This window comes from Cydia splendana, chromosome 16 (assembly GCF_910591565.1).
Source record: "Cydia splendana chromosome 16, ilCydSple1.2, whole genome shotgun sequence".
NCBI lineage: Eukaryota > Metazoa > Arthropoda > Insecta > Lepidoptera > Tortricidae > Cydia > Cydia splendana.
This window is the reverse complement of record NC_085975.1, coordinates 19,308,056-19,320,905: the sequence shown is the minus strand read 5'-3', so window position 1 is coordinate 19,320,905 and position 12,850 is coordinate 19,308,056. Positions and strand designations below refer to the sequence as shown.

Genomic DNA, 12,850 nt, shown 5'->3' with positions numbered 1-12,850 from the left:
GCACAGCGTTGAAATTAGCTTTCAGGTTTCTCCATTTAAATATTTAACGTATAAACGTATGAAAACAACCTTCCTTAACTTACGGAAAATTACATTGCATTCGGGCTAAAACTATAGGACATATTCCTGTACAGTCAAGGATATATATTTTTTAATATAGCGTCCTGCAAGGTAACCACAAATCCACCGCCAAAGTGGTCAACGGCAGCGCGTAACTGACCACGGATAGGCCGTATCCCGTCGCATGAAGGTTGCCTACTCCCGCTTGGAGTACCGCTTCCAGTAGCGGCGGACGTCGTCGTGGCCGGCGCGCGTGACGACGACGGTGCGCGTGCGCTCGGACTGCCACATCAGCACCGCGGCGCCGCGCGCGTAGTCGCGCAGCGCCGCGAAGTCCGCCTGCGATGTACGAGTACAAGGCGTTTACTGTTGTGCATATCTACTCTAGCCGGGAGCTTGATATATTTATTAACTCTAGGTTTGAAGTAACAAAGGAGATGTTTGACAAATCAATTTACCAAAAGTAGTATGAAAATGACAGAAAAAAGGATGAAAGCGATAGCATGTTGATACTCATGAAACGGAATAATTTTTTTTTAATATTATGGATTTTCATATAAAGTAATAGAATAAAGTAAGAATGGACAGTGACCTGCGACAGGAACTGGTTGTAGACGACGCCCTCGGTGTAGGTGGCGCGGTTGCGCTCGCTCTCCCACAGCTTGATCTGGTCCACCACCGTCGGGGGTAACACTGACTCCGTCCGGATACCGCCAGAGTCCGCTTTTAACATCTGAAAGATTAAATTAAAATTATAAATGAGATTCTTTCAAAAAACACGTTTTTTTGTATCGCAAAACCACGATCGGAATATTTACGTCATCTAGTTTTGTTAGATAAAAAAAAAGTGCAAGATAAATATTATTATTAGGGTTTCTGCTCGAGAATTCTCAAGGCGAGAAATCTCGAGAAATAAATCTCTTGTGATAAGTAAAAAGAAAACACGCGTGTAACACGTGATGTGTCTATAGTGTATTTCTTTAAGTAGTTAAATTAATGTAAACAATTTTTTTTTTACATTTTTAAGTACTTAAACCATTCATTTGGTAGTTAACCAACCAAATACGAAACTGCCTTGATCCGTCCCCTATCGTTCTGGCTTCAACCGATTGTCATGTTTTGAAACTTTTGAACTATATGACATTCATGACGTGTATTTTTAAGCTTGTATTTTTATTGAATAACGCTTTTAAAAAATGTACTAATGAAAGCAAAATAATGCAAATGATCGTATGTGATTTGTTAATTGTTACATATTTGTCGTGATTTCGTTTTCAAAAGTGTTTTTCAATAAAAAGACACGTCAAAATCACGTATCTTATTTCTAATGCTAAAAAAACGAATTATAGGACCATGTAAGAACAAATATTTCAAAACTAAATTACTATTGATAAATCAAATCATCCCGATATTCCTATTAGCAAAATATCATAATTTTAGCAGCTTCATTGTTACGTTGAGTAAGTATTTATCTTACGTAGTAAAACTTCTGTAAGTTTGTCTCATCGAGTTAAATTGACTTGAATATTCTTGCCTAATAAAATATCATATTGTGGTTTGTTTACATTTTGTTAAATATGTACCTAAAGAAATCCACTATAGCTTATCACATCGCCGGTGCGCACCCCTGCATCTATAGTTTGTTATTGTTTGTTGTTGATTTTTTTATTATCAAGTGCAATTTATGGTGACGAAAAAATTACCATATGTTTGATTATTGATCTCACCTACGATTCGTAATAAAGCAAAAAAATCAAAATAACATGGTGTTTTTTACAATTTTCAAAATTTCTCGAGATACTCGAGAAACTCGAGAAATCCTGGTCGAGAATTCCCGTGCCTCGAGAAATGAAAAGGGCCGAGAAACCAGAAACCCTAATTATTATTTACATAACAATTTGAATTTTGAACATTTCGTGATCCTGTTGCTAATGGAACAGTAATACTGCCGTCGCGGAACAGAGTTCCATTCAAGGACGAGTGGAATCATTTAGTATAAAGTATCGTATCTGAGAGTGAGAGACCTGCGGGTGCGCGTGCTGCTCTAGGTACTTGATGATCTGCGCGGCCGTGATGCCGCCGCGCAGCGCCTGCCGCACCGAGTCCCGGGTCAGCACGCCCACCACCAAGTTAGGGAACCTGCAACATGCATACATCAACGTGACATAAAATGTATTCTTTGAGATATTATTTGTTTATTTATTTATTTATGTTATGGAGATCCAACAGCTATCTATAAAAAAAAATTCACTTTATAGGAAAGTGAATTTGACTTAAAAAGCCCCGAGAAAATTAATTGCCGCCGCCACCTAAGAATTGCTGATTGGTCATTCTGTTGAGGAGACTTGAGATAAATGGAAACATTATTTTTTATGCACAAACAACTAAGAATCTCTCATCCTAAACACGTATACTCTCTAAGTCAGAGGTTTTTAAACTGAAAAGGCGACAAATACCTGTAGACGAGCTCCGCGAGGCGCGAACAGTCCCGGCAAGGCCGCTTGTACGCTAGTCTGTGTCATCTGTGTGTACGCATACACCCTGTAGTTGTTCTCCACGACGATGCGATGTATTACGGCATCTCCTCTCACACTCGTTATGTTTAATTAATGCCAAGTAGGTTGGGTAGAAGGGGCTGAGTTTACGCTGTTCCTGCCTAGTTAGGCTGAACTGTATACCTATAGAAGAGCTCTGCAAACAGCCCGAGCAGCGCCGCCTGCAAGCTGGTCTGTGTGTACGCATACACCCTGTAGTTGGTCTCCACGACGATGTATCCGCGAGTATCGGCGGGTTGGGATATCTCGGCGTCCCCTCTCACACTCGCTATGTTTAACGCCAGGCGGGTCGGGTAGAAGCGCCCAGCTTTACGCTGAAATATAAAAATAACATTTAAAGGAGTATATAAGCACTGAAAGTGACACTTTTTGTAGGTAAACATGTGTGTGGAAAAGTATTTATCTAATTTACTCTCTCTTTTTAAGTCTAGTACTAAAATGACACCCTATCATCTGGCTGTTGTACTAAATTTTATTATAGGGACATTGGAACGACAATTTGGGGCAATCGATCTGTTATTTCAGTATCGAGGGTATAAAAAGTCGGTCAAAAACAAGCATCAAAACAACATGAATGTTTGGTTATCTAAGGTTTACATTACTCATAGTTTTAATTCAGAATTGGGCATACCTTCCTCTGGTAGACGAGGCCGAACTCGCGGAGATGCTGCAGAAATACCAGCATGTTGTTGCTCATGCCCTCCGTACTGTAATCCTGCAAACAAACAGACACTCAATATAAAAGCTGATGATCATACGCCAGCTAACAAGATTTTCTAAAACCTGACTACTGTTCAAAGCGTGTTACATACTTCCTCATAATTTTTTTTGTAGAAATAAAGCAAAGATTTTTTTCAGTAGGTAGGTATTATTGGGCATAAATATGTATTAAACATAAACATATTAAGCAGGTACTCTGATAACATAAACAAGGACTAAATTGAAAGAAATGTCAACTTTTACTGTGTGTAAACAGGGTACGTTACGTACGACGCGCTTTAAATGACGAGTTTCGGATTCGGATTGTCCATAATATGGACTCCATATCATATCGTTTTACACACTTCATCATACACTTCAAACAAAAAACTGATGGAACAGGCCGAACAGGCCAAAATTACACATTAAATAGTAGAAGTTCAACAATAGTCACCTTATTGCTAAGAATTATATTTCCAGGGGACTTTTTGTGTTTTGCCTACCTTTCCCAGGGTGCTGAAGCTGAGCTGATAAAGAAACGCCAGGCATTCAGCCGCTGATAAACTCCTCTTCTCTGCCGTGTGGAGGTAGTGCTGCAGGAACAGCCACACCTGCTTGGCGGTGCTCAGGAGGAGGAACTGGAAGCCGGCGCGGGTTATCACTGCTGAACCGTCCTCGGCGTCTCTACAAATAAATAAATAAAGTCTCTTAGTAAAGTTTGATTGCACAAAACCACTGTAAAGCGCGCGGTTGTTTTATGCGACAAACGCAACAAATAGGGCTGAAGATGCCTAGTTGGTTTACCCTACAAATGGTTTGCCAATCCAATTATACCAACATTTGATTAATAGAAGAACAAATGAAGGACAAATGACCTCTGTATTACAAACGTATTATGGTAAAATAAGGAATGATTATGAAAACTTTGTATAGCACCTATTTGTAGCCTTATTTATGCAAATAAATAGTCTGATTGATTAATTGAATGAACATAAAGAAATTTAAACCGTTTTTTCTTTGCATGGCATTTTAAATTTAAAAATTGCGTCGTCTACCAGTCTCCGTGTTTTGGTAGTAGGTATGGAACAACTGACCTGGTCATGAGCCCAGCGTGGAGTAGGATCCTCACAGCATCAGCGGAGATGCCCTCGGTCTGCGCGGAGCCCACCATGTAGTGAAGCACGCACTCCCACCGCTCCAGCGCGTACGCGTCCAGGAACGCCACGTCGCGAGCCTTGCCGTCTGGCTCGAGGGACATTGACATGCTCCATGGTCGCCCACTAGTCATGTAAAGAAAACTAATTAAGAACTGCTTCAAAATAAACACAGTTCAGATATGCCATTCATAGTTTTCAGCAAAATATCTGCCAAAATGTACATGTATTGCTCCATTATCAGAACTTCTAGTTACAAAGTGTTTTGTACATTACAATGACAGAGAAATATTAGTTTTGGTTGGTCTGAACATTCCTTGGCAGGTATTTCAACGAACTTAAGCTAACAATATAGAACTTATAAAATTGACTAACATGTAATGCTACAGGTGATCAGTGAAAAACAAAGACCATAAAAAACAATGTGTTATTGATAAGAAAAAGAGTAATTAATCAATGGTAATGGTATTATTGATGAAATAATGTTGAGCTGGTACGTGCCAAAACATTTCATGAGTAAAATGTCTTACCCGCCTAGCAGAGCAACTTTAAGGTTCTTCTTAAAGGACTGTGCCAGCATCCAGCCAGGTAAGCCTCCAGGAATGGGTGCGTCTTGCCACACTGACAGCTCTGACAGTGCTTCAGCTGCCTTTATCTGCTCTCTGTAACAATATTTTGATACTATACTCTGTATCTTTAAGTATTTAAAAAAACCGGACAAGTGCGAGGTGGACTCGCCCACCGAGGGTTCCGTACTTTTTAGTATTTGTTGTTATAGCGGCAACAGAAATACATCATCTGTGAAAATTTTAACTGCCTAGCTATCACGGTTCATGAGATACAGCCTGGTGACAGACAGACGGACAGCGGAGTCTTAGTAATAGGGTCCCGTTTTTACCCTTTGGGTACTGAATCCTAATAAAAGTAAACAAAATCTACCCTCAAATGGCTTCTTAAGCCAGATGAGGGTAGATGAAAACATTACATGATCAAATAATGAAGGTTAAAGGCAGGTCATTCATGACAATTGATCACTTTCTTAAAAGTGCTTTGTCTAGACAACTTAGGTACTTGTAATTAGTGCCCATTGAAAGCACATTCTATACATCTTTAGTATCTTCACGAAATAAGAAATGGTTAAAAATTACTTGGCATGCGCCTGTGAGACCCAGGACGCTACGACAGCCTGCGGCACGGGCTGCTCCACAAACAGCAACCTGATCACGAAGTGCCGCGCCAGCTCCGGCAGCTCTCTGCAACGAAACAACTCTAGTGACTGGTGTATCATAAGAAAGTACCCAACAAAGCTTTCCTAACTTAGCTTTGCTTTAGAATGTCTTTTCTTTTACTTAAGGGTACTTAAAATCTTGTCAGAGTACATGTTCAAATGTCGCAGTAAACTATAATTTTGTATTTGCTGCTATAAAATAAACATATCGAAACGAATATAACCTAAAAGTAACAGTATCATAACTGAGCAATATGTATTTACAAATTACCTGTACACGGCTAGGCATATTGTAGGATAGTTGTATAAAGTCTCTAGAAACTGTGCTGACCGGCTTTTTAGATACTCATGAAGATCTTTACACTGCAATGTCGGTGCAGGGTTCAGGTTCAAAGAACTCTTTGATTTAGAAGACTCTGACATTGTGGAACTGTTGACTATTAATGAAACATATATATTTCTAAAAAGGTTATCACTGAAGAAGATGTTTATACAGCAGCATGAATTATTTAAAAATAACTAAAATTAACACTATTGTCAGTAGCCAACTACAAACTTTGTTTGACGTTTGACGTGTACGTTCTGATATAGTCAGCTCGGTATGATTTTAGACTGGGATACTGCTTATTTTTGGTTTGAAAGTTTCAAATTTAATTTTATTTGTAGTTTGTAACCAAATGTACATACTGTGCTTTTTAAATGTATTAACAAAAATCAAATAAATCAAAAATTAAATTAATTAAATATATTTGTTTTCGGAAAATGGCAAATGCTTATAAATCATACCAAAATAATGTTTTTGAACGTTTCGAATATGACATTTTGACATACGTGACATACATTTGACATTTCTTTTTTTTAAAGCTTGTTTCACGCTTTCTTAAAAACGCTGCTTTTGTTTACTTGACAACTCGATAAAAAAAATGTCTATGGTCCAAGAGATTTTGTTTCATCTCACGGGCCTACAACTTCCTGCAAGAGTGAAAGATCTACCTGCCAGAGTGAGTGAGCAGCTTTTCCTTTTTGCGGTACCTATATACGTACTACGTACAGTAAGCTGCAAAAGTACATACCCACTTCACGGATGACATTTATTCATAAATTGGGTATACACTTTTGTCACTGAGTGTACTTAGTTATATACGAGTGACAAGAATCTAGAGTGAATAGACTTCTTTCATTTTAGGCTTAGAGGATATTTTAGGTAAGCATGCTCTATCCTAGCCTAGACCTAGACTGCATGCAAATGGTGCGATGTGTGGATGGTGGAGTTAAAAAAAAAACGATGAGACTCGATTCCCACCGGCTTGCCCAATTTAATTTGAGACAATTGATCAGAGCTTCAGGAGGTTTATTTATAGGTAAGTCATGTATATATCTATCAGGGATGTAACGGATGTGGTTTTATCGGAACCGAAAACGGAAACAGATGTTTTCAATTTAGTTTAACGGAACCGAAAACGGAACTGAAAACGGTAACGGAACCGTAAACGGAAACGGAACCGAAAACGGAACCGGAACCAGAATCGGAGCCTGACTTTTTAACGATGTAGTCGTTTTCCCCTTTCTAGAATAAACCTTCAGACAAAGTTTACACTTAGCCGTGTCCCCACTTACTTCATCAAAATAGTTCCAAATCGAACTTGATTTCGGCTTCATTGTGCGTTTTTTTACACACTGACATTTACCACACACACTACATACAGTCAGTAGTCAGTACACAACAGAACACATACGATTTTAATTTTAATAACACGAATAAAACAAAGTATACAAACAAACAACAAATTAGCGTAGCACGTGGCAAGCGGGGCGATGAGCGAATGACTGGTATGAACCTGTTTGTTTTTGATGTACGCCGCCGCCGCACGAAGCATTGACATCCGTTATAACTTCCGTTTCAAACATAACGGAACCGGAACAGAAACGGATGTGTAATACCAAACGGAAGTTCCGCCTTAACGGAAACGGAACCGGAGCTCCGTTATATCCCTGATATCTATGTATATTAATTTAGTAATCTATTAAGTAATCACTAACCCTAAGTAATCTATTATACTTATACACAATATAAACAAATGTATACTTACTTTATGAAATTAATAATATAATAACTTATGTTTGTTCAAGCTATATGCGACCCTATTTGACTACTTACTGATTGTTTACTTGATTTGTTTCGCTTAAAATAAGTTGTTTATTTAATAGTAATATAAAAATTACTGTGCAAATGCTGTACCAACCTACCTACTGCATATTATTATTAATTTATTATTTACTGACTTGTAAAACATTGACTTTTATCAATAAATATCTTGTATCTTGTATCTTGTATCTTGTAATTAAGCCGACCAAATAATTAAAAGCTAGAATCCATATTTAGGGAGGTAATGTAATTAGTTGTCAAATGGATATAAAACTCATCATCAACATTTCAGCCTTTTATTGCCCACAGTTGCTATATATGACACCGTGAACCCGTTAGTTTTCTAACGTAGGTTAGGTTAGGTTAGATTGTAATCTCCCTACCGTCAGTTTCTAATTTAACTAGCGAGATTATAAACTGACGAGTGTTTACAATTTTACGGTGACATATACTTGTCTTCCAGCAGGTACGGTCAGCCAAGAAAGTGGTCTACCACGAAAAGTGGTAGACCACTTTCTTGGCTGACCGTATATACCAGTTATGGGGGCCTATTAGGGAAAATGATAATATTGATAAATGATAATCGTACACCGGCAAACGCCAAACAAAAAGAAAAAAACCGGTCAAGTGCGAGCCCGACTCGCGCACGAAGGGTTCCGTACAATTACGCAAAAAACGGCAAAAAAATCACGTTTGTTGTATGGGAGCCCCACTCAAATATTTATTTTATTTTGCTTTTAGTATTTGTTGTTATAGCGGCAACAGATATATGTATATACATCATCTGTGAAAATTTCAACTGTCTAGCTATCACAGTTCATGAGTTACAGCCTGGTGACAGACAGACGGACGGACAGACGGACAGCGGAGTCTTAGTAATAGGGTCCCGTTTCTACCACCCTTTGGGTACGGAACCCTAAAAATGTAGGTACGGGATAGATGCTACGAATACTCACGTGACTATTTCCATACATTTAATTAAAAAAAAAACACGACAGTAGTAAATAATTATAACCATATAGGTATAACATTGAAATTAAAGGAAAATTTTATCACCAGTAAAATGGCCTTATTCGTTCTCGAATAAAAGGAGCAGTAATGAGAATTATTTACCTTCCTGTAGGCAAGTAATGTATGTATCTGTATTTAAATTCAAAAATATAGCAATCTGACTTTGGTAAGTAGGTAGGTACACTAAATACTTACCTACCTTAGTTTCCAGATTTGTTCTGTAGAACCCTTCCCACGTGGATTAGATTCGATATTTTTTAATGCAACCCATGAAAGATTTATGAAATTCAATTTGCCTAACTAAATATAAATGCCCACTTACAGAAGTTTAATAGGTACTTTAATTCGGTGCATTGCCATTATGAATTACAAAGTAGATACTTATAGATACAGATTGTGTGCATTAATTAAAATTTCTCAAGTTTCACAGTAGCTGTACCGTAATAGATAATCTAATTAAAGGTTCAACCTTCTGAGTTGATTTCGTAATGTGGCGCAAGTGTTTCAAGAGCCCAGTGCAACCCGAATACACACTTTACCCACCTACCCATTGGTCAAGTATCAGTTACTTAGGTAACTGTTTCATAATTCATGAAGATATAATCGGAGTAATTCATATATCACAACCAATAGGGCGTTTTGAAAGCTGTAAAGTTGCTTATTACTCGAGATACAGAACGAAGCTAGGCTGAATGTCTGAGATAAAGAAGCTAAATACTTGTTCATAATCCCATACGAAAGAAAAAAAAAGGTTCACCCACACAAACGACCATATGACGCATACTTGTGTATTTCCCCGTGTCCGCACGCGACGCGCACACACGCGCGCGCGAGTTCACCGCCATTCATTCTCGTCGGCAGATGGCGGATGCAGTAGACGCCCTCCGCTCCGACCGTCAGTCGCGCATAGACAACCGACCGAGCACAGTGTTTTCGCTCAGCACCATTTTGTGTGTATCGTTTCGAACGGGACATTGTGTGTATGTGCTCCGTGAATAATCGAATAGCACGAACTATCAAAGTGTCGAGTCGAATACAGTGTTTCTCTCGCGATATGCCCCCGCGGGGTTCGATGAGATATCTCGGGCGCCCGTAGAAACCGCGCCTCCGTCATGAGCGAGTGATCGTCGAGCGAGCGACGTAAAAAAAGTTAACACAGGAAACATGTCTCGGCGGACCGCCGACGCGGATGCGAGCGAAGGGTTCGAAATTCGAAAGCGGTCATGTCATCGCCTCTCGGATTTCGTATAAGTCACCGTCCAATGTCAAAATCGTGCACGTACCGCGAGCGCCGATACGGGAGCCGCGTACCCTCCGGAGCGTGCGGAAAATGCAATCGTTGATAGTTTGGTGGGCGGTGGTGTCGGCGGCCTGGGCGCTGGCGGGCGCGTGCTCGAGCTCCATCTCCAAGCGGCCGGCGCGGCCCGCGCGGCCCGTCGCCGCCGCGCCAGCCCGCCCGCCGCCGCAGCCGAGGCTCAACGTCACCTTCCCCACCTTCAAGTGCGAGCCCGACTACTCCGAGTACTACTGTCTCAACGGCGGCGTGTGCTTCACCGTGGTCATCTCGGACAGCCCCATCTACAACTGCGAGTGCCGCAGCGGGTTCGTGGGGCAGCGCTGCGAGTTCAAGGACCTGGACGACTCGTACGTGCTGACGAGCCGGCAGCTGATGATGGAGACGGCGTCCATCGCGGGCGGCGCCACGGTGGCGGTGTTCCTCGCCATTCTAGTCTGCTTCGGCGCGTGGGTGCGGCTGCGGAGGCGCGCGCCCGCGCCCAAGGCGCCCGAGAGCGGGCTGCCGGCGCGCGTGCAGCTCGTGGCGCTGGCGCCGCCCGGCCGGCCCGCCGCCGTGGCTGTGCACCCGCCGAGACCGCCCGACCAGCGCTGATGGACGCTAGTGTAGTGCAAGTGTTAACTTATGTGGAACGAACGAGAATATAAGAAAATTTATGTGATAATTATTTTACGAAGCTTATAATTTATTCGGAAGGAATCTCTTTTGTATATACCGGATCCGTCGATGGTCGCGTCGATAAATTCAGTGTTCCGAGTGTTGTGGATGGTACCTGTGTCGTCTGGTGCGGGGAGCCGGCGGGCCCGGAGCCCGCCACGCTCCCCGGCCTCCTGGATGTTGCGGATCCCTGTTCATTGTATTTATTAGTCCTCCGTTGTATCTGAATAGATTGTGATGAAGTGGAAGGTGTGAGGCGGGGAAGGCCCTGGACGCACATTCCATCTCGAGGATAGTGTATGTTACTGGTGTCAGTATTATTTTGTAATGAGTGTTAAGCCGGCAGCTTTACTTTATTTTATAATTTATACCTGTTATCCCTCTGGGATAGTGCTGTATTATATTCGTTTAAAGGCTGAGATGTGGCCCGGAAGGTAGGCTTCTTGTAAATATAGCCCGCATAGGTATTTATTAGATATTTATGATCGTTTATTTATTGACTGCTTTATTTAGTTATCTCCGAGATGAGCCACTGTAAGCCTAACTCGACGTAACGGTTGCATTTTCATTTCACCTGCTACGCATGGCCTCGCAAATCACTTATTCCCAATTGTAATCTCATTATGAATCTCCTCCTGTCTTGGTATTTTGTGAAAAATAAAATAACATTGGATGGTGTATAAAATTGTCGGTCTGCAGTCTAACCAGCCATATTGTTAAGTTTCTGTATATTGTAGTTGTAGCTGCTGTTGAAAAACAACAAAATAGCTTGTTGTAGAGATGACATGAGTGGATGAAGGCATATGTTGAACAAGTTAGCAGTTGTTCTTCTATATTTAACTTTTATGAGTATTTTAAGTAAAAAAAATTGGAAAGAAAGAAATGCAACATTATACCTTTATTCGCTTGTATCTTCTAAACTAAATATGAACCCAATGTAAGATGGAGTGGAAGTGTAGCACAGCCACAGTAGGCAAGGCACGGCATGTAAGGAAGGTTGTCTGTTTATTTTTAACTCTTGTTTAACCCCAGCTGTGCGAGAGGCTGCTTAGACTGCATGGGACTCAAAAAAATAGCAAATTAGTTAACGGGCTGTGCGGCGCGGGCGGAGCGCCCGAGCCCGGGGCCTGCGGGGCCAGGAGCCCCCGGGGTCCGCGGCGGAGCCCCCAGGGCGGAGCCCCCCGGCGACCCGCCCGCGTCCCACGCGGCATTCATCATGAGATTGTTTATATATTATGAACATTCCAAAGTATTTGTAAAATATTACGTACATCGCTAATAATTTCGAAGTATCTGTTAAGACGCTACATTGTTAATTATACAGTTTTCTATTGATCATTTGTTAAAAGAAAATTATACGAAACTAAATCCTTACGGCTGGCTTTTATTAATCTCTACTACCTACCTACCTACCTAGCTAGCTAGCTCTCTGTACCTAAGTAGGCTAATGGCTACTAAGTACTTAGTAATTGTATTAAGGAAACTGTTGAAAATTATTTTAAATAGGAACTGTATTTCAATTTTCACTATTTTCAGTAGGTGTAGGTGCTGGTGTGTAGGTGGTGGTGCACACTGTGCTTACTCAGACAGATCTCATGAAGTTAATATTATATGAAAATTCTATGAAATTATGACGTTTAAAATACCTAACACTTGCACTGCGTGTGCTATCAAAATCGTTGCAGACTTTTCTTGGGCTAAGTAACTCTAATTTGAACCGCCTCAGTTAAAAGGTGGCCCTATTCATGTACTCGTACAGTCAGCTAAACTATTAACTTAGCACACATACATACATACGTACCTACATATTTGTATGCAGGTGCTAAGCTTGTAGTTTGGCTGACTGTACATACTCGGCGATTGAAACTGCTTCAATTACGAGTACTGCGGCAAAGTGCCGAAAGAAACGCTTCTAACAAAAATAAGCTAATTATTATATTCTTGACCCACATATGGATAAAGAATATACAGTAGGTCGTTTGCTACAGTTTTTACTAAAACAGTCACGACATGCTCGAGGTGTTGTGTTGTGTATCGATAGTACAT

At 40.8% G+C, this 12,850-nt stretch overlaps 2 protein-coding genes across 2 annotated transcripts; one reads left to right on the top strand and one right to left on the bottom strand.

Moving 5' to 3' along the window:
• Positions 1-232: 232 nt before the first annotated feature.
• On the bottom strand, positions 233-6,257 carry LOC134798412 (general transcription factor IIH subunit 4). Its single transcript, XM_063770829.1, has 10 exons — positions 5,968-6,257; positions 5,617-5,721; positions 4,999-5,130; positions 4,409-4,594; positions 3,818-3,998; positions 3,247-3,330; positions 2,739-2,929; positions 2,085-2,199; positions 653-793; positions 233-399 (listed from the first exon to the last, which is right to left on the bottom strand). The coding sequence occupies exons 1-10, from the start codon at positions 6,117-6,119 to the stop codon at positions 256-258; spliced, it is 1,431 nt and encodes a 476-aa protein (XP_063626899.1). The 5' UTR covers positions 6,120-6,257; the 3' UTR covers positions 233-255.
• Positions 6,258-9,698: 3,441 nt separating this feature from the next.
• On the top strand, positions 9,699-12,178 carry LOC134798413 (protein spitz-like). The gene has a single exon (XM_063770830.1). It carries the CDS (start codon positions 10,043-10,045, stop codon positions 10,739-10,741), a length of 699 nt encoding a protein of 232 aa, XP_063626900.1. The 5' UTR covers positions 9,699-10,042; the 3' UTR covers positions 10,742-12,178.
• The last annotated feature ends 672 nt before the right edge of the window (positions 12,179-12,850 follow it).

Coding starts and splice junctions, on each gene's coding strand:
- LOC134798412 (XM_063770829.1), bottom strand. CDS start 6,119: ATGTCAGAGTCTTCTAAATCAAAGAGTTCTTTGAACCTGAACCCTGCA. Junction 5,131..5,616: donor GTCTCACAGGCGCATGCCAA/GTAATTTTTAAC, acceptor ATATTGTTACAG/AGAGCAGATAAAGGCAGCTG. Junction 3,999..4,408: donor CACGCTGGGCTCATGACCAG/GTCAGTTGTTCC, acceptor ATTTATTTGTAG/AGACGCCGAGGACGGTTCAG.
- LOC134798413 (XM_063770830.1), top strand. CDS start 10,043: ATGCGAGCGAAGGGTTCGAAATTCGAAAGCGGTCATGTCATCGCCTCT.